We start from the raw sequence: 27,511 nt of genomic DNA on the forward strand, positions 1-27,511 counted from the left end.
CCTCGGCTCTGCTGAGGGCCCACCTCGGCTCCGCTCACGGCCCGCCCCGGCACCGCTCAGGAACCGCCTCGGCACCGCCCCAGGACCGCTCAGGGCCCGCCCCGGACCCGCCCCTGCCCGGCACGGTCGCGGCCGGGCTGTGCTGTGCCGGCTCCGAGCGGGGATCCGTCACTGCCCCGTGTCGCGGTCCAAGCACCCGAACCCGTCATGCGAGGGCCCACAGGCAGTGGCGGTGCTGCTGCTGAGCCATGGATCGCTGTCCGGGCAGAGAAGCTGCACCCGCAGCGCTCCTCCGCATCCCCGCTGGAGTGGCGGATTTCTGAGCTGTGTTCTGCGGGTTTTGTGTATTCCTCTTGCAGAAACAAACAGGTCCAGTTGCCACTGGGCCTTCCGGGAAGTGCCGCTGGCTTGCCTCGCTGGCTCTTCGTTTTCAGGTCTCAGCAGGGTGTGGTTTGTTCCCACAGGCACAGGCCGAGGCTCAGGGCTGTGTTTTTTCACCCTTGCCAGGTCCTGTGCTGCTGAGAGATGGCTTTAGAGGTGTTAACATCCAGCTGCGTGTCTGACATAGGCACATGGATATGTGGGACTGTTACATCTCAGACTGCTTCTGTGTATTAAGGTGAATATATCTCAAGAGTCTGGCATTACTTGTTTTAACTGCTGTCTGGGTTATCTGCAAAGCAAAGTGCTCTTGAACACGTACTCTCCTTTAGGTTACACGGAAAATCAAGATGCTAATAAAAATAAGCTTTACTAATTAGACACATTGACAGAGCACATTGGCCTCTAGGTGCCAATGCTGGTCCAGTTTCAGAGCAGCTGGACAAAGCAGTGACTGGGGGCAAAGGAATCCTTTTGGGGCTCTGAGTTTTTGCTCACACAATTTGTGTCCTTTCATTGCCCCTTTCCTTCGGGTTGTAATTGCTGCTGCTTTAGGATTTGTCTTTCTGTAATCCAGCTTTGGTAAGTGCATCTGAACATTAAATTACTGGGGTTTGCAGTGTCCTTGCAAACTCAGGGGAGTCAAAAATACCCTCGGTTCTAAATGCTCTGCTGCCTTGAGGGCAACCTTTGGTGGTGTGGCCATTGCCACAGCCTTCATCTGCTGTGCACTGCTGCTGATGGGAGAGGATTGCAAAGATGGATTTTATTTGGATGTGTCAGGTTCCAGAGTCCTTCTCTGTAAGAGGCAATCTATGAATCCTTGTCAAAAAACAAATTATTAGTTAAGAGGTAAAACCGTTTTGACTCCTAAAGAGGAGACAAGAAGGATGATTCAAGGAGAAAAGGGAGGCTGCAATCCATCCCTGCTGACACTCCCTTCCCTGGAGATCAAAGTCATTTAAGAAAGGCTTTGCTTGAATTTTTTCCCCTTGGACTAAGATTAAAGTTCTGTATTTCTGTAGCCCTATTCTTTCAGAGAATTCTGAGGGAAGAGGTTTCAATCCACTTTTCCCAGGGAATGTCTTGATGCAAAACCAGCACCATTCAATTTAAATAACTCTAGATTGCTCGAGAGCTGGGTGCTTGCTGGTCAGACAAGCCAAGCCAAATGAAATCTGAGAAGAATTCCATCAGGCACATCCCATTTCTTTTGCCACAAATGAAGATGCCAGGTCAGGCAGTAGCTGTGACATCACTTGGGATAAACACTGGGAAGTGCTGCTGGGGAAGAGGCCATGTCAGGAGTAAATTGCCCCTGGGAAGTATAAATAAGTATAAATAGCAGCCATGTGGCCATTATGCAACTGCAGCAATTTGTTGTCACACACCCATTATTGAGTTAATCTGAATTTCATTGGAGTCAATGTAGTGGCAAAATATTTACGTGGGTTCCAGCAACAGAGCTGCAGCACTCTGGGAAATTGTTTTGTGCTCTGGAGAGAAAAGGCATTAAGAAAAATAAATTAATCATTACAGTAAACTTAGCACTATCAAAGGAGCCATTAGGTAGGAATTTTAGTATCTCAGTTTCACCTGTTGGCAACAAAAGTAAAATCCTCTCATTCAGGTGTAAATCATAACATGCAAGTGTGTGGACCTTAACAATCCAGGAACAACAGAAGTTTTGTGAAGCCTCAAATTCTATTTTAATAATTCCCCAAAGAGTGCATTTAGGGTGCAAAAACCATCAGGAGAATGAATATGCATTGGTTAATTAATTTAGAATACAAGAGTGGCAGCACAGGCCAACCAACAACCTGTTCCACTGAATTCTGCATGTATTTTGTACATTGAATTAGGGTTTAGTTCTTACAGTTTATGTTTACTAGTTCAAAAATAGGAGAAATTTCCTGTTCACCTGAGGAAATAACTATCTTTTTCTTGTCCTATTAGGCTAGGAATAGTCTTGGTTTTCTGCTGTTGGAAACCTTTTCTTGGGTGAGTTTTAATCTTTTTATTGGATGAGTTATTCTAGTAGTTTTTAATGCATTTCCATATCTGGTCAGTGCAAGCAGAAGGTATGCAACTAATATGGAAAATTACTGTCATTATGTGACATATCTCCTATGACATAGCTGGGGTTTAACTGAACAGAAAGAAATATTTTACTTTGCATTACTCATTTTCTGTGTAATTAAATTCTTTGAAAGGGACCACTAAATCTGAATCCTTAAATCCACAGCTACTTAACCAAATGATAAATACAGAACAAGCTGGTTAACTTTGCAGTGTATTTTGTTCCTGAGAGCAAAGCTGTGCTTAGTCTCTGAGCACAATGAATTTAGTGTGAATGGATTTTATGTAGGTTGCTGAGCAAACCTTAGGACAGGTTTACAGTCAAAATCCTCACAGGTTGGATATGAATGTAAGCCCATCAAATCTACTTCCTACACTCACTTACACTTATGAGAAGACTGTCAGAACAGAAAAATGCCATGTACCCACCTCATGGAGCTGCCCAGAGCTCCTGGGAAAGGCTGGGCTCATTCTCAAAGCACGTGAGACTCCAGGGTGATAAAAAAAATAGTTTTCAGATTTCTTCCTTTTTACTTCATGGGGGAAAAAAAAGCTGTCGAGTACACCTAGAACTCATTCATCATTTAACCTTCACCTGCAGGAGGTGGGGTTGAAACACATGAGAAATGTATGTTCTTAAAATACCAACATCCTTAGAACATGGGACGGGGTGGAAATCATGCAAATGCAGTGACTCCACAGCAGTGGTTGGTACTTTTTAGTGAAAACATTGCAGTTTTTCTCTGAATGAGCATCTCTTCTAAGACAACTTACATCACAGGCATGCACTTTTGCTTCTCTTTTGCAAGGATATGCTTGTGCCAGGACAGGAGGGCTCAAGCTGGCTCCATTCCCCAAGCCATGTCATTTCCTACTTTTATTGGGCAGAGCTGAGCCGTTTTATTTTGTTGGGCAGAGCTGAGCTGTTTTATTCAGCCTGCTCTCAGCTGAAACAGGGTGGTTCTTAGGGAATGAGCTGCCTTGTGTTTCAGGGAGCTCCAGAGCTGCCTGTTAGCACATGGATCATAATAATCACATTCTGTCAGGATGGTGGCCCTGTAGCACAAAGGAGAGCAGCATTTTGTGATGATGGAGCCTTGCAAACTGCTCTGGTGCCTGAGCTCAAACAACAGACCTAGAATAAACTCTGAATTCAGCCTGGCAGAAAGCAAGCAGGAAGCTGGACAGAATTCATCTTGAGCAATGCTGTTTGCTCCAGTGTTAACAAAATGTAGAGAATTCATAGGCAAAAAGGTGATTCACATCTTGTGCTATTTAATAAATGAAGCCTGCAAATATTCTTCACGTTAATTGAGTTTCAGTCTACACAGAACTGCTGTTCACCCAGAATTGCTGTTCACACAAACCTTCTCTGTGTGCTACAGTGAAGTTTTGGGCAATAATAATGACTCTGATGACCTGTCCTGCCCAGTGTGGAAACAAACCTCATAACTTTTTATTTTATTTTATTTATTATCATCCCAGCAGTCACACCAGTGTTCCCAGACTGCAAGCAGACACAGTCACCAGTTTGCCCCTTGCAGGCAGGATGCAGTGACACTTTCTGGGGTGTTCCAAACCCATTTTGGGAGTGCTGCTTGCATGTTCCATTTTGATAGCTGATGTATTTTCCTGCATTTGCACATTGTTAGCAACTGCAGGTTTTTTTTGTGCAGTTTGATGGAGTGTGTGGCTTAAGCATGACACAGTGGCCCTGCCAGATAAACACTGAGTGTTGCTTTTGAGCCCTCAGTCAGCTCCATCTGTCCCCTTTGCAGAGGGGTTTTTTCCAGATAAAACCCAAATGGACCAAGAGTTCTAAATACAACACTGTTTTGGTAGAATGTGAGCTTCTGCCATGGAAGAGATTCCCTTCTCTTTCCTCTTATAAGGACAGAAAAGTTCTCTCAATTATTTTTTTCCTGTATTCTGTGCATCTTATTCGATATGGTGGTTGGTGTAAGCAGAAATGTTTGCTAATGGCTCATTTTAAAAACATTTGTACTATTGAAGCCATGTAGTAAAACAGTTTACTATTCTATGCATATCTGGTTTATAGGAACAGAAGAGAGTGATAAGCTTTTTAGTGTTAATGATTTATTTAATTTTGGGGAAACAAGAAATATCATGTAGGAAATTCCATGAGAGATGGCAGAGTGCATTTCTTCTGTAATATTCTGCATTCCTACAGAATGTTGGTTGTCTTTTAAAAAATTGAAAAGCTCAGTGCAGGGGAAATATTCTAAAATTATCTCCAGAGGACAAGTTCTTGAAATGTCTTAGAAATTTAATCAGAAATGTTTAGAATCATAGAAAGAGATCACATTTGGGCCAATATGAATGTTCAGCATCCATTATTTCAGTTTCACATAGAATGCTTTATTGTTGTTCACCCTCCAGGAAATTCAGTAAGATTTAAAATTATTTTGCTGATTATATTCTCATTATCAGTTCATCTTTAAGTGTATTCAGCAAGGGATAAATTCAGTATCCAGTGTATATAATCTTGGTGTTTTTGGTGGCAGAAAGCTCCTGAACCTGAGGAAGAGGGGGCTGAGTTGTTCTGCACACAGGAATGGTCCTACCAAGCCCACTGTGACACCAAGAGATGGTGATGGGTTTTAAACTCACAGAGCCTGAGTGAGAAAAGAGTTGTTAAAATAATACAGTTGGGTGTTCTTCTCCGTATATTAAAAAGCGTAGGATGTGGGAGTGTAAATCTTTTTATGAGAGCTGAGAATTCAGAGGGAAAGCACAAGTTAAATGATTTTTAAAAATCAGTGGAAACTGCTCTTCTTATGAGTAGATGGCAGCAGTGTGGAACTTGCCTGTCCAAACCTCATCGAGCTTCTTTTTGGATGAAAATTAAATCAAACTTGCCTGAGGACCCAAACTTTGAGCTTTTTTATCATTGACTATTCAGAGCAGTGTTACCAGTGCTCTTGCTCTTCTGTTGTGGAGGACTTTGAAGTTTCTGAAGGCTGCTGGCAGGGAAGAGCACTCACTGTATCTTGTGTGTTTTGGGGATGTTCCTCCTCCAGCGCCTGCGCCCGAGGGTGAGCTGGCAGATCAGCTTTTTGGAGATCTTCAGAGCCTGCGCCACTAAAATAAGGGTAATTATCACTCCAGCAATTAAAATGAGGTCCCGCCAGAAGAACTGGAGAGACTTGGTTGGGAGAAGCCTTGTACAAACGCCCAGATCATTCCCAGTGAGCTGCCCCAGGGATTTCATCCTCAGATGAGCGGGGCTGGCGCACCTGAGCCGGGCGAGCGCGGGCGCGGAGAAATCCTGCAGCCAGAGCTTGAGGTAGAGGATGTGACAGTCACAGTGCCAGGGGTTGTCCCAGACCTGCAGCTCCTGCAGGTGGCCCAGGCTGTCCAGGGATCCAGCAGGGATGGAGGCCAGGCTGTTGTTGTGCAGGTGCAGGCTGCGGGTCAGGCGTGGCAGGGCGGGCAGGGAGCGCAGCCCCCGCGAGCTGCAGTCCACATGCATCCCCCACGCCTCCCCCAGGGACCAGCAGCTGCACAGCGATGGACAATCCTCACCCAGGACCATGGGGAACAGCAGGGCACAGCCCAGCATGGCCAGCAGCTCCATCTCCAGCTGCACAAACGACAATAAGTGAGGTTTATAGGTTTATTAGTGTGGTTCTAAGAGCAGAACTGATGCCTTAAGTTTTAGCTTTCGTATTTTGCAGATTCTGTGCTGCATTAGTATATAACTCTGAACTTCATACAAAGTGTCAGCAAGTTCTCCTCACAGCTCAGGCATACACAACAATCCTTTTCCAGCCCCAGAACCGCTGCAGCTTCAGGCCCAAAAAGTACAAACAGCAGCGAATTGAGGAGAGCAATCTGGGAGGATGGGACTGCATCACCTGCAGCTGGAATTTCACAATTAACCCCAATATGAAATGGATCAAAACTTATAAAAGTGTGAAAATTTGTGACCCATGGTCCGTCTTGACTGGAGCCACATCCAGGATCTTGGACTGCCCAAGCTGCATCCTTTAAAGGCCTTTTAATAAACCCCTATTTTATTCCTTTAACTCTGTCTGGCCTCTGTTGCAGGGAGCCTCTCAAGTTATCAGAACCACAGAAGTTATTTCTTCCCCAGGTTTAGGTTTGTGGAATAAAATCTTTAGCTTCTATATGTCCCACAGAGACCAACTTCAGCACAAACACTGAAGACAGAACACAGTTCTTCCCTTTCCTCTCTGGTTCATTGTTTTCCCTTCATATCTGTACAAAAAATATTATTGATCAAAATTCTGGGACAGAATGTCACCAGGACATGATGGGAAAAAACAGTTTAGTTTTAGGCAAAGGTTTCTATTCTGCTTCCATATCTTCATAGATCTAGTATTAAAATTGTGTGCTTAAACCAGGTTTAAAAATGAACCTTAAGGGATTGAATGATTGTAAATGTCTGAAAATCTTCTTTCTTTCTGAAGCTGACTCAACCATCTCCTGTGTCTTTGTCAGTGAGTTATTCTGAGTATCTTTCCTCTGAATCTAGATACTCATCTGTGATTTCTCAAAAAATCTACTGGAGCTCAAAGTAATCATCTTAGAAGGACAGACTATGACAGCTGTCTAAAAAAAGTTAGGTGATATTTATGGAAAAGATGATCTCTTCTGATTTAATACTGAAACAGCAAGAAACCCAAACACAAACAGAAACAAGAACTATGGCAAAAATGCAGAAGGGAGAGCTGGGGAGGTGCCTGGCTGACACTTACCCTGTCTGATCCCTCTTGATCCCTTTCCCTCCGCCTGCCAAAGTGCTGCAGTGTGGATGGCAGTGCAGGCTGAGTGCTCAGAGTCCCCAAGGAAGTGTGGCAGGGAAGATGAGCTTTTTCCTGGGCAGGATGGGGCAGCACCCCAGAGCAAGCTGCTATTTATGGTTGTGCTGTGACATAAAGTGCTTGGGGTGGGTCTTGTGTTTTCTGCAGGCAAGAGGAAATGCTTTGGGATTTTTGTTTTATTCCTAATGTATTTTCCCTATTGCATCTCACAGTATCTGGAAGAATTAATCTGAGATTTGTGGGATTTTTTTCCTCCAAAAAATCTCCAGGAATAAAAGTTAGTTTGGCCCTGAGCTGCTGATGAGGGAGATGAAGTTAGCCTGTGAAATTGAGTTTTTCTGTATTAGTCAGCCAGGTTTGTTTAGTATCTGCCTTCTCACCTTTTCAATAAAACTTCTATAAAAGCACACCATAACATCAAAATAACCATGATAGGTGGCATCATTAAGGGATAGAGAAAGACAGGAATAGGGAAAGGAAATATTAATGCCATTGAACTGAAACAGAAGAAATTGTGTTGAAGTCACACAAAGTGTGACTTTTATTTGGGTCATAACCCAACTTTTATTTGGGTCACCCATGTTCAAAAACGATGACTCCAACTAGTGAAAGGAAGGTTTCTGAAATGATCTTTGTGTATTTGGCTGCAAAGCCAGTACATTAGGATCATACAGGTTTATAATACACATTTATCTGTTCGTTTAAACAAAGAACACCACGTCTGTGTGAAGGGAAAGCAAAAACCGGATTTTCTTTTCACTTCTGATTGGGTGTGCAAGTTTTGGATCCAAGTTTTGCTTTGCTTCAGTTACCAGCCATGAACACACAAGAACTGTGATGGCAGCTGACATTTGGAAACCCAGCTGGTTGTGGATCTGGTGCTTCATTCAGGCCACCTCTGTGTAGTATTGTTTTGGGGACAGGCTTGGAGCTCTTTTCTGCTTTTGGAAATGAAGCCCAGGTGAGGTTTTCGTGTTGCAGACGTGTAGCAGAGCTGTGGTTTTGAGCTGTCCTCTCTTTACAGGCTCTTCCTGGGAGGAAAGGAAACTTCAGGTGTATAAATTATCCTGGCAGCAATTCTTGTTTGTAGTGACAGGGCAGGAGCTGCCGAGACCAGGGAGCTTGATGTGTCCAGGGAAAGGGATAGCTCTTAGCACCGGACACTCGTGCACCGAGCCGAGGAGAAAAGATGAGAGGGGCTCTCTGTGTGGAGTTCCTAGGGAGTTTATTATCCTCACCTTGATAACAGGGACAAAGAACCTAAAACATAGGAGGGTCCAGGGATTTATACAGCCAGGGATGGGTAGAGCATCAGGACTGTGGGCCAATGGGCTGAGGGCAAAGGCAGGGCCAAGGGATAACAACCAACCAGGGTTCAGGGGTGGAGCAACAGGGAACAGGAACCAATGGGGGAGTCCAGAGCGAGGAATATTCTGGAACTGGGGTGGGCAGCAGGGATGAAATAACTTTTGGGCAGGGACAAGGAATGGCATAACCAGAATGATGTAACTTGGAAATGGGTACACAGAAACAACAAGGGGCTGTGGGAGAGTGTCCCTAAACATGGGTCTCATCCCATGGTTTGCCACTGATAGCTTCCCCTACCAACTCTTGGGATGCAACACTTATTGTCTAATTTTTACTTGCTTTTAAAGAACTTCTCTTCATTAGGTCTAATGAGTTTCCAGGGGCCTGAACTTCATTAGGAACTTCCTTAAGAAAATGCTTTATTGTGTATCTCTGCTCTTTAGCATTTGAAAAGGCAATTCAGACAGTGCCAGGGGGGAAAGATAAAAATACTTCAAAGCCCATTTGAGTTTTGATCTTTTCTATGAGATGAGGAGGGCGATGCCTCCCTTGAGAAGTGAGAAGTTCACCTGCCTGTCAGGAGTGGAATGGCTGGACCTGTGAGTGGACTGATAATGACAGGAAGGTCCTTCCACCCCTGGGATTGTTTCACTGCTTTTGGGAAGCACATCCATGGATTTCATAAATGTCTGTGTGCCCCTGTGCCTGCACAATCTGTGCCACTGTGCCTTCAGGAGTGCTGCCACACGGAATCAAAACCTTCCTGTCCCACGGTGAAGTCAAATGCTGCGTCCTTTCGCATTGAAAACATTTGGAATCCCCTGGAGTCCACACTCACATTCTGTGCTATCCTCAGAGTTAGTCCCACCTTCCTCCAGGTGTCCCTGGGGCTGTCAGAGGTGGCTGCTCAAGCTGAGTCCCCATGCACTGTGCCCAGTGTTCCAGCTCCCTGGGGAGGTGAGGGTGTGCAGAGTATCTGGCAGAAGCACCAGGCATTTACATTTCTGATTTTAGGGCTATAGCTTTTTGTTGGCCAAATGAGGACTCTTCATTTAAGAGGATTTATTAAGAGACAATTTGAAAAAAAAAAAAAAATAAAAAATTAGTTATAATCCGCTATAATCTTGTTAGGGTATGGAAGTATTTTTGTCCACAGAGAGAATCCATCTGGAGTTTTTGTGAATGAGAGAGGCTCTGTCTCCTCTCAGTGGAAAGGGATTTCTGGACACTCTTGGTTCCCAAACAGCCCCCGTCTCCTCACCTCTCCCCTGAAAGCCTTTTTCTCTGGATCAGCTTTCTTTGGAGCCCTTGACTTCTCCACTGAGTTCCATGGGGCTGTGTCTGATTATTCAGGGAGCAAAAGGGCTGAGAGGAGATTACTGCTTTCCTTGTGGCTCAGAATAAAAACTGCAAGTTGGAGATAAAAGTGCAGATCAAACACATGACCTGCTGAGAGCAAATTCAGGCAGAAGATGCCAGTATCTTTTCTAGACACTTTTTAGGAGTTACAGTCATTTATTGCTGTCAGTGACCTGTTCTTGACCTAGAAAAGCAGTTTTCTCAAGCACTGCTTCCATCTCCAGTGCTGAAAAAACTGCCCACCTCACATTGCAAATGGACAGCTTCTCATTTAAAACCTCTCACCTTGATTAATTCTGTTCTTTTGTACTTTCAAATAGGTTGGTGAGAGCAGACTAACCAAAATACAGCTTTGTAATTTGGATGTGAGTCACTGGTAATTAATTAATTCTACAAATAACCAAGAAGGAGGATAAAAAATTCACAAAATTCATTCTCACATCAAGGAATATTGTTAGCAAAAATGAATTAAAGAAAAACTGTGGCTTCTCTCAAATCAGGAGCTATAGTTGCCTGAAGGCCAAAATATTCCTCTTACCTACTTCACTCTGCAGAATTTGCTGTCAAAGCCTTCTGAGTATTTCCATATAGGAGGACTCAGAGTTTCCTCCTGTCCATATTTTTTCCTGCTGCACATTTATCGTGATTCTGCCTAATGGGGTTTTGCCTCTTCCAACTAAAAAATCCCATTTCTTCAGATTATTCTGCAGGCAGATAAAGTCTTGTCATTTAGGAAATTCTTCTCCTAAATTGTACTTCTTCCATTTTATCAGGAAATCCTCTCTCCTCCCACCTGTTCTCACAAAGAACCTCTCTCTTTGCCGTTTCCCCCATTCAGAATTTCACCCAGTGATTGCTTATTTTCCCACTAGGTGTCATCCAAGTTATTTTATTCTCCAGTGTTGAGCATCCCCCGAATCGGCTCTTGAGCTGTAATTTCTCAATTCAAAAGAATTACCTGAAAGAACAAAATACTGATTTATTTTTAGGAAATTATTTTCTGTTGTCTCCAAGATACAAATAAATCCGAGGTACAAAATGTGTGTATTAAGGGATCTGTCTAAATCAGAGGCCTTAACTCACATGTTTGTGTTTTATGGAACTCAGAGGATTCATGAAAATATTCATGATCAATTTGGATTTAGACAGCTCTGGGCTGGGCAAACTGGAGGCTCTGTGCCCATCTCTGCCTTGCTTGCTTTGCTCTAATGAAAAGCAGGTCTTTTTCTAGCTCTTTAAGCACAGTCACTGTCATTGAAAATACAATCCAGTGCTGCAGGCAGGCACAACACAACACCACATTTATGGGAATGTTTTAATTAGGATTGGGATTGAGCTGTCAGAGCAAATCTCCTGCTCTCTATTTTCCGTGCGTGCCTTTTATATTAAATTAAATTGCAGTATTCACTCTGGAAATACCTGGGATTTGTGCTAATGGAGGTTCAGTGCTTGGACCAGGCTAAAGGTAGTCCAAACCAGCCCCTCCTCTCCTGATATAAATGGTGGCATGTGGTATCCTCATTTCCAGATAATTTCACTGCTCTGTTCCAGCTGTTCGGGCTGTTTGTTGAATTCCCAGTGTGACAAAGAGCTATCCATGAATGACCTTGTTCCAGTGCTCTGCTAATTCTTCAGGCAAGCCTGCTAAAGGTGTTTAAGCATTAATCTTTACCAGTTTATTGCAGAACAGCTGTAGTAGGGTTGTGAAAGGTGTGAGATTGTTCAGCACTCAGAGTGTTGTGGAGTGCTCCTTGCTTAAGGGAGTGGTGACAAACAAGATCAGCTAAAATCATTAGCTGATTTTCTGCTTGAAGAGTTGGAAATGTAGAAGGCAGGACACTGAACTTTATGGCCACACTGAGCAGCTATTCTTGGAGAGATGAGTTAGATATTAATTAGTGTCTGATGTCAAAGACTACATTGGGAAAGCCCAGGTGATGAGTTTACTGTGGGAACTCATTGCAGAATTTCACTCACTGTCCATAATTGATACAATGGTTATTTTTATACTGTCCTTTACAAAGCTATGACTCCACTGGTTTTGAAATAAACCAGTTGACTCTGGGTATCAGTGCAGTGATGAATTAATTTTCTCCAGTGAGAGCAGCTCCAGTGCCATTGCTCCTGCCCCACTAATGCTGAGTTTACACACCGATTGTGGGACCCACCCTTGCAGATGTGCCCAGCTGTTTGCACACTGAACTGCAGGAGAGTTTGCCCAGACTCCTGATCACCCATGAAGAGCCCCAAAAAGTCCCTGCAGACAGGTCTGGTCCTGTTCTGCTGAGTTCCTGCTGCCAGCAGCTGGATTGTCAGGAATGTTTCACTCAGGAGGAGATGTCAGAGGGCAGAGCTGCCCTGGGGTTGGGAGGTCAGTCCTGAGCATTCTCCAACTCTGCAACCACACAGTGTTTGCTGCAGGATGTGAGATAACATTATTGCCAGCCCTAGTTTCCACTTCTTGCATTGCATCCTCAAACCCTGATATTTGCATTTCAAAGCAATGTAGGATATTATTTTTTTTTTTTTTTTTAATAGGCTTAGTATTTTGAGCTATCCTGGTCCTTAAGGCTGCAGATTGCTAATGAAAGCTGATCAAGCGCCTTGGGTTCTTAAATAATTCCTTTATATAGTGTGACCTGTGATAAAATCTCAAGAGCTGAAAATGCTGCTGTGCTAATCCTATTATTTCCTATCACTGAATGCTGATATACCAACAATTTGGAAAGTCAGTTTGATCAAGTTGCTAGCTGAATTAATCACATGGTCACTTACAGCAGGGTATAAATAAGCAGCAGTTCCTCTGAGGAGAACTGTACATTCATTAGAAGATGCTGCAAGCCTCTTCCTGCATTTTCTTATTATCTCTTTGCCCTCATTTGGTGTCTCTAGCCCAGTGTTGATGACTGCATTCAGTGAAACTTCCTGCATTTGGTGGAGCTGGTTGGAGGTTATTTAGAGTTTATTTCCTCATCAGATTTCATAAATGCAGGCACAGCACAGCCATAGGATCTCTGTCTCTGACAGGGAAACCAGAGCCTGCAATGAGAGAAGGAGAGCTCCCCATCCTCTCTTATCAGCAGCTCTGAAATCACTCAGTGTTTGCCTCCTGCCTTGGCCATTTCTGCACCTTCAGCTGCTCCAGCTGAAGGGCACTGCTCAGGGTTTATAACTAGAGAAAATCTGGCAGCTTTGCTTTACATATTTTTAATGAGGAGTCATCCTGTGAACTGCTCTGAAATACGAGGTGTCTTCAGCTAAAAGGATGAGGAAAGAGAAATCCCTGGGATTCCCCCTCCTGTTAGGTATTGCTCACTGCCTCCCTTCAGTGGCACTTTATGCTGTTTTAAGGACCTTTCATTGTGATCTAAGCATGTTTCTGAGATCAGAGTGCTTTGCCTGAGCTCTTGCTTCCATGATTTGCTTTTTGCCTTTACTCATCATCTCCATTATTTTGGATGTTCCAATTTGTTTCCTAGTGAATGCAATTATTTTTCCTTTTCTTCTCCTTCAAACTCTGTGGCATTTCTGATTAATTTCTATGAATAAAACCAAACTTGGAGCAGGGAGATCCCTTTTGCAGAATACAGGGCCAGTTACCTCTGTGCTGCCTCCAGTCCCACCACTGCTGCAGCTGAACAGAGCTTTTGCTACAAATGTCTGGCTTGTGGGAAAAACACACCAAAATCCCATCAGTTCTACTCATAGTATATTATGCTCTGGTATTTTGTTAGTAATATATTTAGCATTAAAAGACAGTTTTCTTTCTTAGAGGGTGAATATTATTCTATGTATATATGTCCTGTCTAATGTATCTATAAGAAAAATGTTCATTAACAATATATATCTATTCTTAAAATCTTCCTCTGCTAAACCACAAAAAAAACCCCCCAAAATACAAAAAGAACCCCAATGAGGTAAATCACCATTGAGTAGAGTTTGTTTCCCTGTTTGCATAATCCCTTTTTTTTTTCTCCTTTAAAATGAAATAAAATGAAAATAATACAAATTCTTGTTCCCAGTGTGGCTCAAATGTGCCACAATTTTTAATGGAGGTGTGTGTGAGCTGCACAGTGTGTTCTGAATGGAAAGGAATGGAAATCTTATTCCCCATCTTGTCTTGTGGACCTTATTCCTGTATGAAAACCATTTTCTGGGAAAAAATCATACATGTACAGTGGAATGATCTTACTTCATCGCTGGCATTATCTCAGGCAGATAATTTCACATTCTTAAAAGATCCACAGTGCTTCTTTTCAATAACATAAATTCAGCTGGCTCTTTTAGGAATTCTGCCTGTTTGGCAGGTGAATGACACAGCAAAAACACCTTGAAAGAAACCTATTTTCTTTTTTTTTTTTTAACTGTTGCCCCAGGAATTATTTTATTGCAGATTAAAACATTCCATGGCACCATGATTAGGCCCAGCTCTTTTACATTAATTGGCCTGAATGTGGGGGCTAATTTTGTGTCTGTGCAGCTGCATTGAGGGAAATTAAACTTGAGAACTCTCTTGTGCACTGCATGGGTTGTTTGCTAACACAGAACGACAGCAAAGTGAATTTTTTAGCCCTTCCTTTCCCTGAGACCTTGGGAACAAGAGTGCTTTGGATCTTCTTCAAGCATTTAAATTTAACTTTTTATGTAAAATCTGCCTGATTTTGTTGACAGGAAAGGCTGCTGCATATTCCTAAGGCACCTCTATAATTGCCAATATAAAATTCAGCAGAGCAATAAAAAATCTAGCTTCAGAGTTAAATAAGGTGAATAATTGAGTGAGAAACACAGAGCCCTTACAACGTCCTCTGCTGGCACACACTCCTGGGTGTGTTTATCATTCAGTTTGTCACTTGTAGGGTAAGGGATAACAAATCCAGGGGTAACACTTGGCTTTGGAGTGGGGCTTCCACAGAGGCTGCAGACTGTGGCCAGCCCCTGCATCCCCAGGGCTGTAAATGGCTGTGGGTCAGGTGAGGGTGCTGGGCACAGTTTGGTGCCAGCCCAGTCCCAGGGCACCCCAGGGCACCCCAGGGCAGCCCAGGGCTGGGGTTTGCAGTCCAGCCAAGGCAGAGCTGTGCTCAGCCCAGGGCTGCTGCTCTTCCCTGGGGTCACTCTTCGCTCCTGGCCAGTCCAGGCCTGGCTGGGCTGGACAAATGTCCTTCATTCCTCCTTCCAGCTGTCCTGGGGCTGGCTGGGCTCAGCAGGAGATGACCAGGGGGTTGGACAGGGCCCGTGGGCTTTGTGCCTGCTCCATGGGCTGCTTGTGCAACAGTTCACAGGTGGCCAGCTCCTGCTGGAGGGTGTTCAGCACTTCCAACAGCTGGGCTTTGCCTTGGGGAAGAAAATTGCAAACATCAGCATTTGAACAAAGTAAGGAAGTTCCAGTTTCACAATCACAAAAGTCTCTTTTCTTCATAGGTGCCCTTTCAATAAAATGTCTAAATTCGTGACCAAATAATGAATTCCTGTCCATGAAAAACATGAGCAAACCTGGGTTCAGCTGTCTTCTCTGTTCTTCTCTTGCTTCAGACCCTGCCCCCTGAGGTCTCACGTTCTTGTGTGAACAAAGACTATTTCATATCACCACTGCCAACCCAGCCACCCACTTTGGCTTGTCACAGAAAAACGTTTGAGTACAAAGACTCGGGAAAAGCTGCTGGACTCTCCCCAGGTGCTCAGCCAGACAGTGGAAAGCAGAGAGGCTGAGCTGGGTATGGCAGGGCTGATGCAGAATGGACAGAGAGCAGCACCTGCTGGAGTTTCAGGGAGCTGAGCTGTGCTGCTGTTAGAAAGGGAGGAACTCTGAGCAGCATCCCTGGGAGTCCCTGTTCCTGTGCAGGATAACTGGCAGCACCTCCTGGACACTGTGCTGTGGGTCCAAACAATCTCCTCTTCTGTTCTTCCAGGAGAACATCAAACCCACGGCTCAGCTGTGGTTTCTCTCTGTATTGGTGTCCTGGAGCCCACAAACGTGTGTCTCTGCCCACAAAAGTGTGTCTTTGCCCTCTTTCCTGGGCTCCCTCAGCAGCTGAAGAGCACAGCTTGGCTCTGGGCTGCCTGTGCCCTGGATTGCTGGGCACAAGGAAAATCAGGCTTTGAAACTGCAAACCCCAGAAGGGTTCTCATGCTATTCTCCCTAAATCCCTGTAAATAATATTCTCCAAAACAGAGCCCCCAGGCCACATTTGTTCTTTTCTAACCTTGTCTTTGCCTGCTGCCTGCCTACTAAAAGCACCTCCAAGCCGTGTTCCCGGGACAGGATGTTCATTGGAGGGAAGTACAAATGCTCTGCTAATAGGAATAAAGGCATCAAAACAAAGCCCTGGGGCTGTGGTCCCTGCACGGTTCCTGCAAAGGTAGCTCCAGATCATTGGCCAGGGACAGGAATTTGCAAGTTTAATTTTCACAAAAGGATCAGGAAATGTTGTTATCAGAGGAGTGCAGGTTTGATCTGGTTTCTGTACAGAACTGTTCTGATGGGTAAATTTTGTGTTGCAGCAGAGGAACACAGCACACTAGCACAGGGCTAGCAAACCTGAGAAACAGCTGCATTACATACTTGGTCATTTTTCCACTTTCCTGTATCAATGAAACCCTAAAAACATTTGTAGCATACTGAATTACCAGCCAGAGGCCAAGTTTTCATTAAAACTTGACTAAAAAAGCACCCTGGATGTGTTTTTTTTGATGTGTCACAGACTAGAAAGCATCACTTTCTATAGGTAATCTTCTTGCAAACTACCTCCTTCTCCCCAGGCTGTACCCCAGGAGTTGAAATTTCCTTTTCCTATCCATCAGTGCATTACCCAGAGTTTGTCCCAAAAGGACACATTTTCATGCTTCTTGGTCTTTAGATGTGATTTCTTTTCTTACCAGGTTGGGGGTCACGGCAGGATTCCAAAGTGCTCAGCAGGATTTTCCCCAAGGCTCGTTTAGATATGTTCTTTAAAAAATAAAACAACATTATGGCATAAATCTGTCCTTCACCAGTTTACAGATATGCAACAGAACCTGTGTGCAGGGTATTTGCATTTGGAAACTAAAACAAAATGACACTGAATCCTGATTAACACAAGACTTGATATTTGCCTTATCTTCAATAAGGCAAATTCATCTTAGACCCTGCTCAGACAGCAGTTTGTAGGGGGTTGTAAAACCTACAGCCCCTAATTTCCTGTTGTGGAAAGAGAAGTAACAATTATTCAGTGGAAAATACAGAATTTTCCAGAGTGTGTGCCTAAGCAGCTGTAGGTGGCAAGGAGGGCAAGCAGAGCAAAATCTCTTTGAGTCCTCTGCCAGGTCTGTGGGGAAGGTGAGCTGGACCTGGTGGGGTTATTTTAGGAAAGGTCTCTTCAGAGTCAGCTGAAGCACAGAGCAAATGTCCTGGGGCAGGGCTGGATCTGAGATGTAACAAACATTAGCCAAAGTGAGAGCACTGTAAAAACTACTCAGGGTTTGGATGGTCTCTCTCAGTGGTGGTTTTACATGAGAAATCTGGTGGGACATTACATAATGTGCCTGGAAAAGCAAACTCTCCTAATGTGCTGTCAGGACACTCCCGTGCTTTCTGGGAGATGGTCTTGCCTCAGTTGAATTATCACCTGGGGAGCCCCTGTCTGCAGGGACAGGCTGTTCTTGCTGAAACTTCAGGAACTGGAAGGGAGCAATTCTGGGAGGAAGATGCTGTCACCTCCAGGCACAGCTGCCCTGCTCCCTGGCACTGGGGCATCTTCCATCTGCTTGGCTGCCCCAGTGGGGACTGGGGCAGAGTAAGGAGCAGTTTGAGGATTTCTCATGGCCTCAGCAACACAGTGTGAGGTTTTATTAGTCCTGACAGGATGTGTGTGTGCCTTTGGACAGTCACTGCTAGGTGGTAGGTTCTGTTGTGAATGAAGTATTTCAGACATGAAGGTGAATGTGCTGCAGAAGTGACACCTAAACCCCCAGGTTCTGATGGATAAGGTTTCTTTTCTCTTGGGTACAGCCCATCAGAGATTTAGGGGATTCTTGCCAAACACTCCTGGGAGTTTTATCTCTTTAATACTGACTCAGAATTACATAAGCATGCAGTTAAACAAAGGTCCTGTTCTAGAAGGAAAAATACACGTTCTGGAATCTTCCTGATTACTCCTTTGTTTTCCTCATTTGGCCTCACTTTTGGTTTAGAGGGTAATGAGCTTGAAGACTCAGCTCCAAGGAGATCTCTAGGCTTTTAGAAAGCCAGCCAAAGGAGTCTAAAGCTTTTCTGCAAGCACCAGGCAGTTCCCAGGCCACACACATGTAAAATTCTGTCCTGCTGTGAAGAATTTTGTACTTTGTAGAAGGGATGACCACATTCTTAGTTTGGAAAGGACTACAAAAGGCAGTTTTCAGTCCCAGGACTGCTTTCTCACCATACCAGGTCTCGGAGTTGTTGCAGAAGCTGCAGAACATCCATGAGCTTCTCTTCCACCAGGGACAGCCGAACCCTCTCTGTCTCCAACATCTGCAGCTCCATCTTTAGCCCTTCTGCCTCCTCCACCTTCTGCTGCAGCTCCCCGAGCAAGGGGCCTTTCATCTGCACAAAACACAGCAAACTGAAGGCACTGGAGCTTTTCCTTTCTTGCCCAAGGACTGCAAAACTGAGTTTTCCCCCTTTTGTGGTTTAATGTGCTCCATAAAGTGAGATATCAGGAGTTGTTAGGAAGTCAGTGCTTTGCTCTTGTGCACAAGGGGAGTTCATTCATCACTGGGTGCAGGCAGGTCACTCAGGAATTTTAAATACTAAATTTTTAATATATTTTATACTTAAATATTATCATTGCTATGTCAGCTTTCTCCCCTTTTGCATTCCTGTTGTCCTCTATAAAGCAAAACTAATTTGTGTGCCCTCCCCATGATCATCTCTTTGCCTTGCAGCTCCTACAGAGCAATCGTGTGTACGTTCAGTGAGACAAGATGTGTCAGTCCTGGTGCAGTGGGAACCAGGTGAGGAACACCAAGAGGAACAACCTCTCCACTGTTTCTCCTTGCTTTTCTCCAGATATTGGGATGAACTTCTCCTTTGACCCTGTATGGCAGTTCATAAACTAATTGCCTTTTTAATGAAGCTGGCAGCTTGCATGCAGGCTCGTATAGAAAATAATTTCTTTGTAACACTACACTCAGCAGCACAATACTTTATTTTTAGACTTCACTCATGTTCTCCCCATCTGTCATCCCCAGGTCACCACCCTGTCTTCAGGAGAAGCTGTTTTTAAGTGTTGGGCTGTTGGAAAGTAGAACTTTGTAGACATGACAAATCTCAGAACTCCCTCATCCTCTGGTTTTACAAATCTCAGGCTGGAGCAATTATTAATGAGTATTTGGGAGTGCTGCCCCTCACTTGCCTGCTGAGTCTCTTGCTTGTTAGCCTCGTTGTTATTTGATTTTCCACACTGAGCAGCCACAAACAGAAGCATACACAGCAGTGGATAGGGCACTCCTGTCAGCTTCAGAGAAAGTATTGGTGGTTTGTTTATTAAGCCAATGTATTTATTTGCCAGGTGCTTGAGAGAGAGCATTTCTCAGTCTTCCTATTTGCTTTCTGTTGATGGCAAGGAGAGTCACCTTTTTGACAGGGATTTTTTATTACTTGTCTGTTTTGTAGCAGCAAATTCCTCCCCTATAACTGCTGGCTAATATAAAAGGGCTTAAGAATAAATTTCCTAACAGGAATCAAAATGATTCATCCTATTGCTATTTAATTCATGTCACAGTGAGTTGGCACTATGGCTCCTTCACCTCTCTGCTTGCCTCTAAATCAAGAGTAACAGGTTCCATTTTTCCTCTGGAATTTTGTATTAATCTGTTGATAATGGTGATTTTCCAGACAAGCTGCACAGAACTAATATCCACCAGCAGAGATGAAAAAGAGGGGAGAATGATGCTGCAGAGGAAGATGAGCACCTCAGAATGGGGAAAAAAATTGAGAAGAAAACTGGCACTACCTGCAGGTAGTTTTTTCCTCTGATCTGATGCTAAGCAGTAGAGAAGGAATTTTCATGTTTCTGTAAAGAATATTGCAAGGATAAATGGCCATTGAATACTGAAAATTCTGTGAGGCAGAAATAGGATTTTAGTCTGGTTTTAATTTTTTTTCTCCCCTAACAAGTAAACTTCTTAATTTAATTTAGTCAAGGGAGAAAATGATATGAAACACTGTTAAAACACAAAGGATGGCAACATGTAAAGAACCTAAATATTTTACCCTTACTTTAAATATTTCACTGATTCACATAATCCTTCCAGAACTACTGGAAGTTTTCTGCTCTGTTTAAAGAATGGGTAAAATACTGAATGACCAGGGCAATGCACTATTTTTGTTTCATAGGAAGATTGCTGGCCCTTCAGTCTATACCCATCAGGGACTGAAGTCTGCAGAATTTAAATAGTGAGATCACACAGGACTGCTGGGATACAGCACTGGGGCTTTAAATAGTGTGGTTGTAACCTCTGCTCAAGGGATTTGGACACACTAAACCTGAGAACTAATTTTATTCCCATTTTATTATATTATTGATATATTAGATTTATATTTATGATATAAATATATCAGCCTAAGCCCAAGAAAAACACATAGTAAATAGGATAATTGACTCCAAAACAGGGAGTCTCAGCCAGCTTGAGGGATTTATTGAAAAGTTATTCTGCTTCCAGAGGTGTTGGATGCCTTAGGATATGGGGAGTGTTTCATCCACCTCTGGGGAATCTCAGTAAATCAAGGACAGTATTTGAAGGGCCTGGGGTATATCTCATCCTCCAAAGGCAGTTTTGGGTAGGAACCAGAGTAGAAATGCAGGTGTTGGAGGAAAGCAGGAGATGTCTGAGCTGACCAACTACAGCACAACAAGAAACATCAACAACAGAGAGCAGAATGGCCAGAATAAAATACAAACATATATAGATGCAGCTCCCCAAAGATGCACAAACAACTCTTTCACACTCTGTTTGGCACCTGTTACCTCTTCCATGTTTGTTTCCAGTTTTTTCTCTTGGTGGCCCTTGAGTTCTGGCTGCTCTGTGAGGGGGGAGATTCTCCCTGGGAGCTCCACAGGGTCCTTCCTGTCAGTGCTCTCCAGGTGGGACAGCGGATTTCTCCACATCTTTTCATCACATCTACACACATCATTAAGAGAAAAGAGTCAGTGAGACCTCCCAACAGAGGTCTGTGTTTGTAAAAACCAGTTTTCCTGTGGAATTCTTGGCAGCACAGGTCACAAATGAGTATCTTTGCTGACACTAATTAGGGCTTGGTGGGAATATCCAGCAGGCTGCTCCCCATGTGCCACAAAGGATGGGCAAAAGGCTCCTGACTGCAGCCACATGTTGTGAAATTATCTTTGCAAAGGGCTCAAAGTACATTAATTAATGAATTAAACTTACCCACTGCCACAGCAAGGGAGTTTGGCCAGGATCTTCTTCCCGTGCTCCAGCTGGGGATCCAGCTCTCCTGCCCACTTCTCCTCCTCCTCGTCCGAGGCAGCCCGGCCCTCCACGGAGCGGAAGAGCTGATCCTCTGCGGGGACACAGGGAGCCCTCAGCTGCACCCCTACACCCCCAGCTAAACCCTGAGCCAGAGAGAAGGGAGAGCTCAACCCCCCAGAGAAACACCAGCCCTGGGAGGGGCTGCAGCCAGGATCCTTATTTTAGGAGTCTGGAACATTTCAGTGATCTTTTGTGGGTAACTTGGAGCTGTTTCACCTCAATTCCCTTCTTTTCCTGAGTTACCCTAAGGTAAGGATAAGTCTGAAGGATCAGTTGTTGTAGGGGGAAATTACTGTTTGAGTGCACAATTTTTTCTACCTGTTCATCTCTCTGAGTTAGATTTTTCTGCCTAACTAATCCTGTTTTACTTGATGGAACATTTTTTCCCTGTTTCAGAATCTATAACCCCATGATTTATTTGTATGAAAACATTATGCTAAAAAGCTGTTTGAAATACAGGTGATGTTATTTTATGTGGAAACTGATCTGGCAAAATATGTTATTGGATAAAAACATTTGTAAAAGCAGGTTTACTTTCTAAGTCTAGCCAGATGAAGAACATGCTTCAGTGTTAATTGTGTTTACATGTCACTGTTTTTAACATTCCTAAGAAGCTGCCTGCCAGCTCCATTCAACACACACCTAAAATCCAATTTTTTATCACAACAAACAGCTCTCCAGTCTGCAGTAAAGGTGTCTTGTAACTCAGAGTTATTGTCAGATAAGTGCTTTTGTGGTCTTTGAACTGGATGTGCCCAAAAAAATAAATCACTGCAGGGAAAGTGTGCAATGTTATGGCAGTTGTTGGTGCTACATGTGCTAAACAGTTTGGGCTTTTCCAGAGTCACTGGAGCAGCCAGGATGTTTCCAAGGAGCGTGGCTGTACAGAATATTAACTGCAAATTGTTTCCTTGGAAATTATTTTCGCTGAGGTTCTGTATTTTTATTTACGAAGAAATGAAATCTTTATACTTTCTAAGCCAGGAAAAAAAGTTTTGGTGGGATGACTCATGTGGAAAAAAGCTGTTTTAAATCATAGCTCTAAGTGATAAGTTCAGTCTTTCATTAAACACAAAATTACGTGGGGAGCGAGAAGTGGAAATCTGGGCTATGAGGTTTTATGTAGGTCTGGGATTTGAAGAATCTCCAGGACTGGTTTGTGGTGTGCTGGTTTAACCTCTGGTTAGTTTTGCTGCTGCTGGCACCACAGCTGAGTGTGGCAGGGCTGGGTTTGGGGTTTGGGGTTTGGGGTTTGGGGTGGGTACCGTGCTCGGCGGTGCCGGCCGGGGAGCGGCGATCCCTCTGCTCGGGGCTGTGCTGCTGGCCACGCTGCCATCGCTCTGCTGCCCACCTGAAAAAGAGACCAGGCTGAGGCTGAGTGCAGGAGATCTGGAAGACCAAGATGTGCCCAGCAGGGCTTTGGTGGGATGCAGCTGCTGGGACTCGCTGAAGAACGGGGCCATCGACCTGAAGCCCAAGCCTGAGGTGACTTCCCTGACAACCACAGGAAGGTGGGTTCCAGCTGTCTGTAGATAAGAAGAGCTGAGCTGTACCCATAACTTTGAGGTCAGGTCAAAGACCTCTAGAAAACATTTATGGAGTAGTCTGCTCTGGCCACAGGCACCTGCAGCCATTCCCATGGGCTCAGAAATGTCTGGGAGTTTGATCCATATCTTCTGAGTGCCGGGATGAAGCAGAGCCAGAGCCTGAGCAGGCAAATAAAATGAGCCAGAAATGGTGGCACACCTGGGAACCAGGGTGAAAAGCATCTCAGAACAGGTGTCAGCAATGCTGAGAGCCTCCTCTGGAATTGTCTTTGTCTGAGATCAAAGAGGGCATATCACATTTATGTGTTTTAAAGGAATGGCTTTCATGGGATGGGACACAGATCAAATAACTGAGGGACAGGAGTCCTCAAAGTTGCCCAGTTCCCTACAAGTTCTTCTATAGATTAGTTTTGTTCTGGTGAATATTGCATATTTCCTTTATTTAACACATTAAATAGCAAAAAATGAGAGCCAAAGCGCTCAGCAGATGGGTCCTGCTGACACAAATTGTGTAACGTGAGTTTGCTGTACAAATCTTGTGCTTCCTGCCTTTAAATTCAGCCACAGCTGGGAGGGGACTTTGGCTGCAGGGACAGAGCAGCTGAGGCCACGCTGGACACCAGAATTGCAGAGGCTTTGTTTAACTCAGCTGCTCCTGGGGAGCCACACCAATGGTAGTTCCCTCATTGCCTGTGAAACTGGAAGGAGTAAACAAGATCATGGCTTTAACAACAGAAGTCACTATTTGAAAACATCTGTAGGGGAAAAGCTGAGCTAAACCTTACTGAGAAGCCAGCTCTTACTTTACCCCCTTGAGTAAGGCTGACTGCATTAAAAACTAATGTCTTGCTTAATTTGCAATTTATGGCATTATTCAGCTTAGCAACAACTGGATTTCCTGTAAAGCCAAGGGACACAGCAATCCCCAGGAAGGAGCCTGGACAATCATCAGTTCTGGAAAAAATCCTTCTGGAGCAGCACACAAAGAAAATGCACTGTAAAGCCTGGACATTCAGAGTGGGGGCTCTGAGAAGCATCACAGAGTTTCAGAGTCCTGGACAGCTACTGGGGGATATTCCTTTCACAGGGATACTGCATTTTACTTCCCTGCAATGTGCTGATTTTCTGGTACCTCTACAGGAATCCTTTACACTTTCTTGAGCACCGCAGCTGGTGTCTGAGCAGACAGTTCTCAGTTTTGAGCTGCAGTATAATTTAGATTGTTTGGGTTTCAGATTCTAGGGTTAGTTCACATAACACAGATGCTGATATTTCAGTGAATATTTATTGCAGTGGTTAAGATTTTAACCTATAAAACATGGAGAGTTTTCAAGTATCATGAAAATCCTTTCCAGCAGGTGTGGGTAAAGGGGATTTGAGGAAGAGCTGGAAGCAGGAATCTTCACTGCTTCTCAAACACAGGTTTAATTCTTCCCTCATTGCTATTCATACAGCATCAAATGGGTCCCCATAAATGAGAAGAAGAGTGAATAAACAGCACATTTGTTTGGGGCAGAGATCAGAGGGGGAAGCGGTGCTGGAGGTGCCTGGGAAGGTTTGTGTGGGGTGAGCGTGGCAAGGCTTCCATGGAGACAGGGAAACAGCCCCCATTCATCCCAGAGCCTTTATCCCCAGTATAATGGACAGCAACACACAAGAGGGGAGAGTTTGCAAAGTACTGGGCCTTCAAGTAATGTCCATGACTAATTGGCTTTTAATTGGCTCTGTGGTATTGTTATGGAAACATCGAGCTGCAGGAAAACCCACCTGCTTCTGGTGCCGAGCAGATCTTGGGCTTAAATAATTCCTGACTGATCAGAAAATAACTCTGAGGAATAATTAACTTGTCATTCACAGACCTTTAACTCATCTATTTTAGAGACTTCCTTGGAGCAGATCAAACAGCTGTGTGTGTACGTTGCCCTGAGCACAATTATACTCAGAGCTACACTTTATTTTCAAAGTGTAGGACTTGTGGTTTTTAATCAAAATGAGGTGTGGTTTTTATTTTTGTACTATTTTACCTAAACTGTCAGAGTTCAGGGAACTCAGAATGGTTTCAGATTTGGCTTATTCCCTGTGGGAATCAGAGACTTTAGGTGTGCACATTTTTGAATTATTTACGACTTTTTGTTTACTGTTGAGATTATGCTTTCACACTGGAGCTGAGTGTCTCTGTGGGTTTTCTGAATACAGAAATTGTCTCTGGTTGGTGCTGTGAGCTCCTCTCCAACAGAAATCCTACAAAGGAACTTTCTCTGATTGATCCAAATGCTTAATCTCAGCTTTTAAATAGCTTGATCTGTCAGGCACTGAAGATAAATGTTTCAAAGCATGAATTTTTAGTGACTATAATAAAGGTCACTAAATATCCTGTCTTTATATGGGCAGTTATAAAGTATATTATAACTCCAACTATAATGGTTGCAGTCCTGGGAGGTTTCCTGTTACTGGCTGATGGTTTTCATTTTCTTGCCAAAATCACCAGCCTCTAGAAAAAAATCATTTAAGTGATGGCCATGTGTTTTCTTGCAAACCTTTCCATCTCCCTGCATGTTGGATACAAGCAGGAAAATCCTGGAATGGTGCTGTCACACACAGCAGGATTGTTCTTCCTGTGGTGACTTGGAGCACTTTGGAGAGGGCACAAACCTTTGTGCACACATTTTGAAATTGCATTGTTTGAGAGCTGCTTTTAGCCCAGGCCATGAGGAACAGCAACAGAGGCATGTGGAAGCAAACACAGGGGCACACCCCCACATGCCCATGCCAGAATTCCCTGGATACATTCTGTTTGTCCTTCCTGCTTTTCAAACTCAGATTTGGAGAATTCTGTCTCTTCTGGTGTCCTGACTTGGATTTGACAGAGAGATGCTTGAGAGCCTGTTGCTAAAGGACCTGAAATGATTCACGTGAATGTCTCTCAGTGTTAGAACAGGAAAAAGCTACTTTATTCTCGGACTCCAGTATTTATAGATTCTCCACAATCACCAGGGATTGGATAATTAATTACTACTTTCCCAAGCGCCCTGGTCATGCAAAACATCCATCAAAAGATGTTTCTTAGAAGGAATGTGATAACCCACGTTTATAGAACTTTCATGGGAAAGTAACTAAAACTATGAAAACATTATCAAAAGGCTTTAAGTCTCAGGGCGACAAGAGCCTAAATCAAAAATTAGTAACTCAAATACTGTGGTGTTCTGAGCACTGACAGCTCTAATCAAAGCACTTGGCATAAATCATAGAGGCCAGAGAAAGCAGAGCTGTGCTCCTGTGGATCATTTCCTTCTGCTATTGCCTGTGTAACAACCCTCACCTTCATGTGTTCCTTCACGTAGACATGTGCTGTTTAATCCCCAGCAATCCTTCCCTTATCTCCTGGGTGCTGCAGTGTATGTCAGTAAAAAAATCCAATGTCCAGGGAGCCTTTTAGTGCTCTTCCTAACAGAGTACCTAACCTGGGTGAAGATCCTACTTCACCCAGATCCAGAAATCCAGAAATTCCACTCTGAAATCCTAAAAACATGCCGAAGCTCTTTGTGATGTCTGCGGAACTGCAGCTATCCCTGAGTGTGGTACAGACTGGGAGAGCTCCTACTCACTGGCACCTGAATTCCTTCAGGATTTATTTCAGTACCTCACTGATTTAGAGCCTCGTGGATCTGGAGAGACAGCAGAGAAAGATGGCTCATTTAACAGCAAACATTGTGCCTTCAGCTGGCTGTGAGTTATTTCTGACTGGGTCTTCTGAGCATTTGGGAAAATCCGGCAGGAACATTGGAGGGGAGAAGCTGTGAGCATCAGTTCTGCATCCAAACTGGGTATTCCCAGCTTGTAAAGGGGTTTTGGTGCCTGCAGGTTCCCCAGGAGAGCTGTGCTAGGGCTTTGTCCGTGCAGAGGGACAAGGAGGCACCAGGAGAGCTGAGCTGAGGTGTCAGAGGCAGCAGCTGCCTGCTGGGGACCTGGGGAAGGCACAGCTTCCACTCCTCAGATCCTGCATCAGGAAGCAACAATTACCTCACCCCGTTGTGTTTACTGCTTCATGAAAACATCCTCAGAGCTCCAGAGATTGCTGTTCCCCACCAGAGGCTCTATAATTCTGCATGTTCCTTCAGTCAAGCTCTGTGACTGCTGTCTTGATGCCTTTTGAAAGTTTAAGGTTTCCTGACAGCAGCCTTCTGCTCTGCCTTCTTCAAGTATTGTTCTGGTAGGTGACTGAAAAGTAACTCCTGAATTGATTCCCAGAACTCAGAATATTCTGAAATGATAGGAACCCCCAAGGCTTAATCTTAAGTGAATGGCCCAGTTGGATCAAACTCACATTGCCATTATTAACACCATGCTCTGACCAACCGAGCCAATCTCAGGGTCCACTATTTTCCTTTGCAAATATTTCTAAGTTATTTGCCAGTTCCAAGAGATCAGAAAATGCTGCCTAGTGATTCTGCATTTATTAGGATCCTACCTGTGCTTTGGCTGCAGTTCTAGCAACTTCTATTTTTTCTTGTGTTGGTGATGTGG

The 27,511-nt window shown here is 44.1% G+C and overlaps 2 protein-coding genes and 1 long non-coding RNA gene across 5 annotated transcripts in view; 1 reads left to right on the top strand and 2 right to left on the bottom strand.

The window, feature by feature from the left end:
* The first annotated feature begins 35 nt into the window (after positions 1-35).
* LOC107210152 overlaps positions 36-27,511 on the top strand; it is a 41,529-nt gene continuing 14,053 nt past the window's right edge. Inside the window, exons 1-5 of one of the 2 annotated variants that reach the window (XR_002002219.2) lie at positions 36-369; positions 508-619; positions 2,338-2,382; positions 18,834-18,902; positions 19,786-20,955. This is a non-coding gene — a long non-coding RNA (uncharacterized LOC107210152). Of the gene's footprint in view, positions 370-507; positions 620-2,337; positions 2,383-18,833; positions 18,903-19,785; positions 20,956-27,511 lie in introns of those variants that run through there. The other variant, XR_004499174.1, reaches the window with a different exon arrangement.
* Positions 3,716-7,708, bottom strand: GP9 (glycoprotein IX platelet). Of its 2 annotated transcripts, XM_033517356.1 has the most exons (3): positions 7,203-7,708; positions 5,718-6,064; positions 3,716-5,562 (listed from the first exon to the last, which is right to left on the bottom strand). In XM_033517356.1, the coding sequence occupies exons 2-3, from the start codon at positions 6,056-6,058 to the stop codon at positions 5,391-5,393; spliced, it is 513 nt and encodes a 170-aa protein (XP_033373247.1). In that variant the 5' UTR covers positions 6,059-6,064; positions 7,203-7,708; the 3' UTR covers positions 3,716-5,390. The 2 variants fall into 2 exon arrangements, with proteins under 2 accessions (XP_033373247.1, XP_015496034.1); XM_015640548.3 differs by having other exon boundaries at positions 3,716-6,064; positions 7,203-7,677.
* The window catches only part of EFCC1 (EF-hand and coiled-coil domain containing 1), a 31,934-nt gene continuing 14,766 nt past the window's right edge, over positions 10,344-27,511 (bottom strand). Inside the window, exons 3-8 of the mRNA XM_015640532.3 lie at positions 22,706-22,791; positions 21,339-21,471; positions 20,918-21,071; positions 18,334-18,492; positions 16,809-16,878; positions 10,344-15,266 (exon numbers count right to left, since the gene is read on the bottom strand). Of these exons, the coding sequence (XP_015496018.1) occupies positions 15,133-15,266; positions 16,809-16,878; positions 18,334-18,492; positions 20,918-21,071; positions 21,339-21,471; positions 22,706-22,791 (736 nt within the window). The 3' untranslated portion in view covers positions 10,344-15,132. The remainder of the gene's footprint in view (positions 15,267-16,808; positions 16,879-18,333; positions 18,493-20,917; positions 21,072-21,338; positions 21,472-22,705; positions 22,792-27,511) is intronic.

The sequence above is a fragment of the Parus major genome, chromosome 12 (assembly GCF_001522545.3).
Source record: "Parus major isolate Abel chromosome 12, Parus_major1.1, whole genome shotgun sequence".
In the NCBI taxonomy this organism is placed as follows: domain Eukaryota; kingdom Metazoa; phylum Chordata; class Aves; order Passeriformes; family Paridae; genus Parus; species Parus major.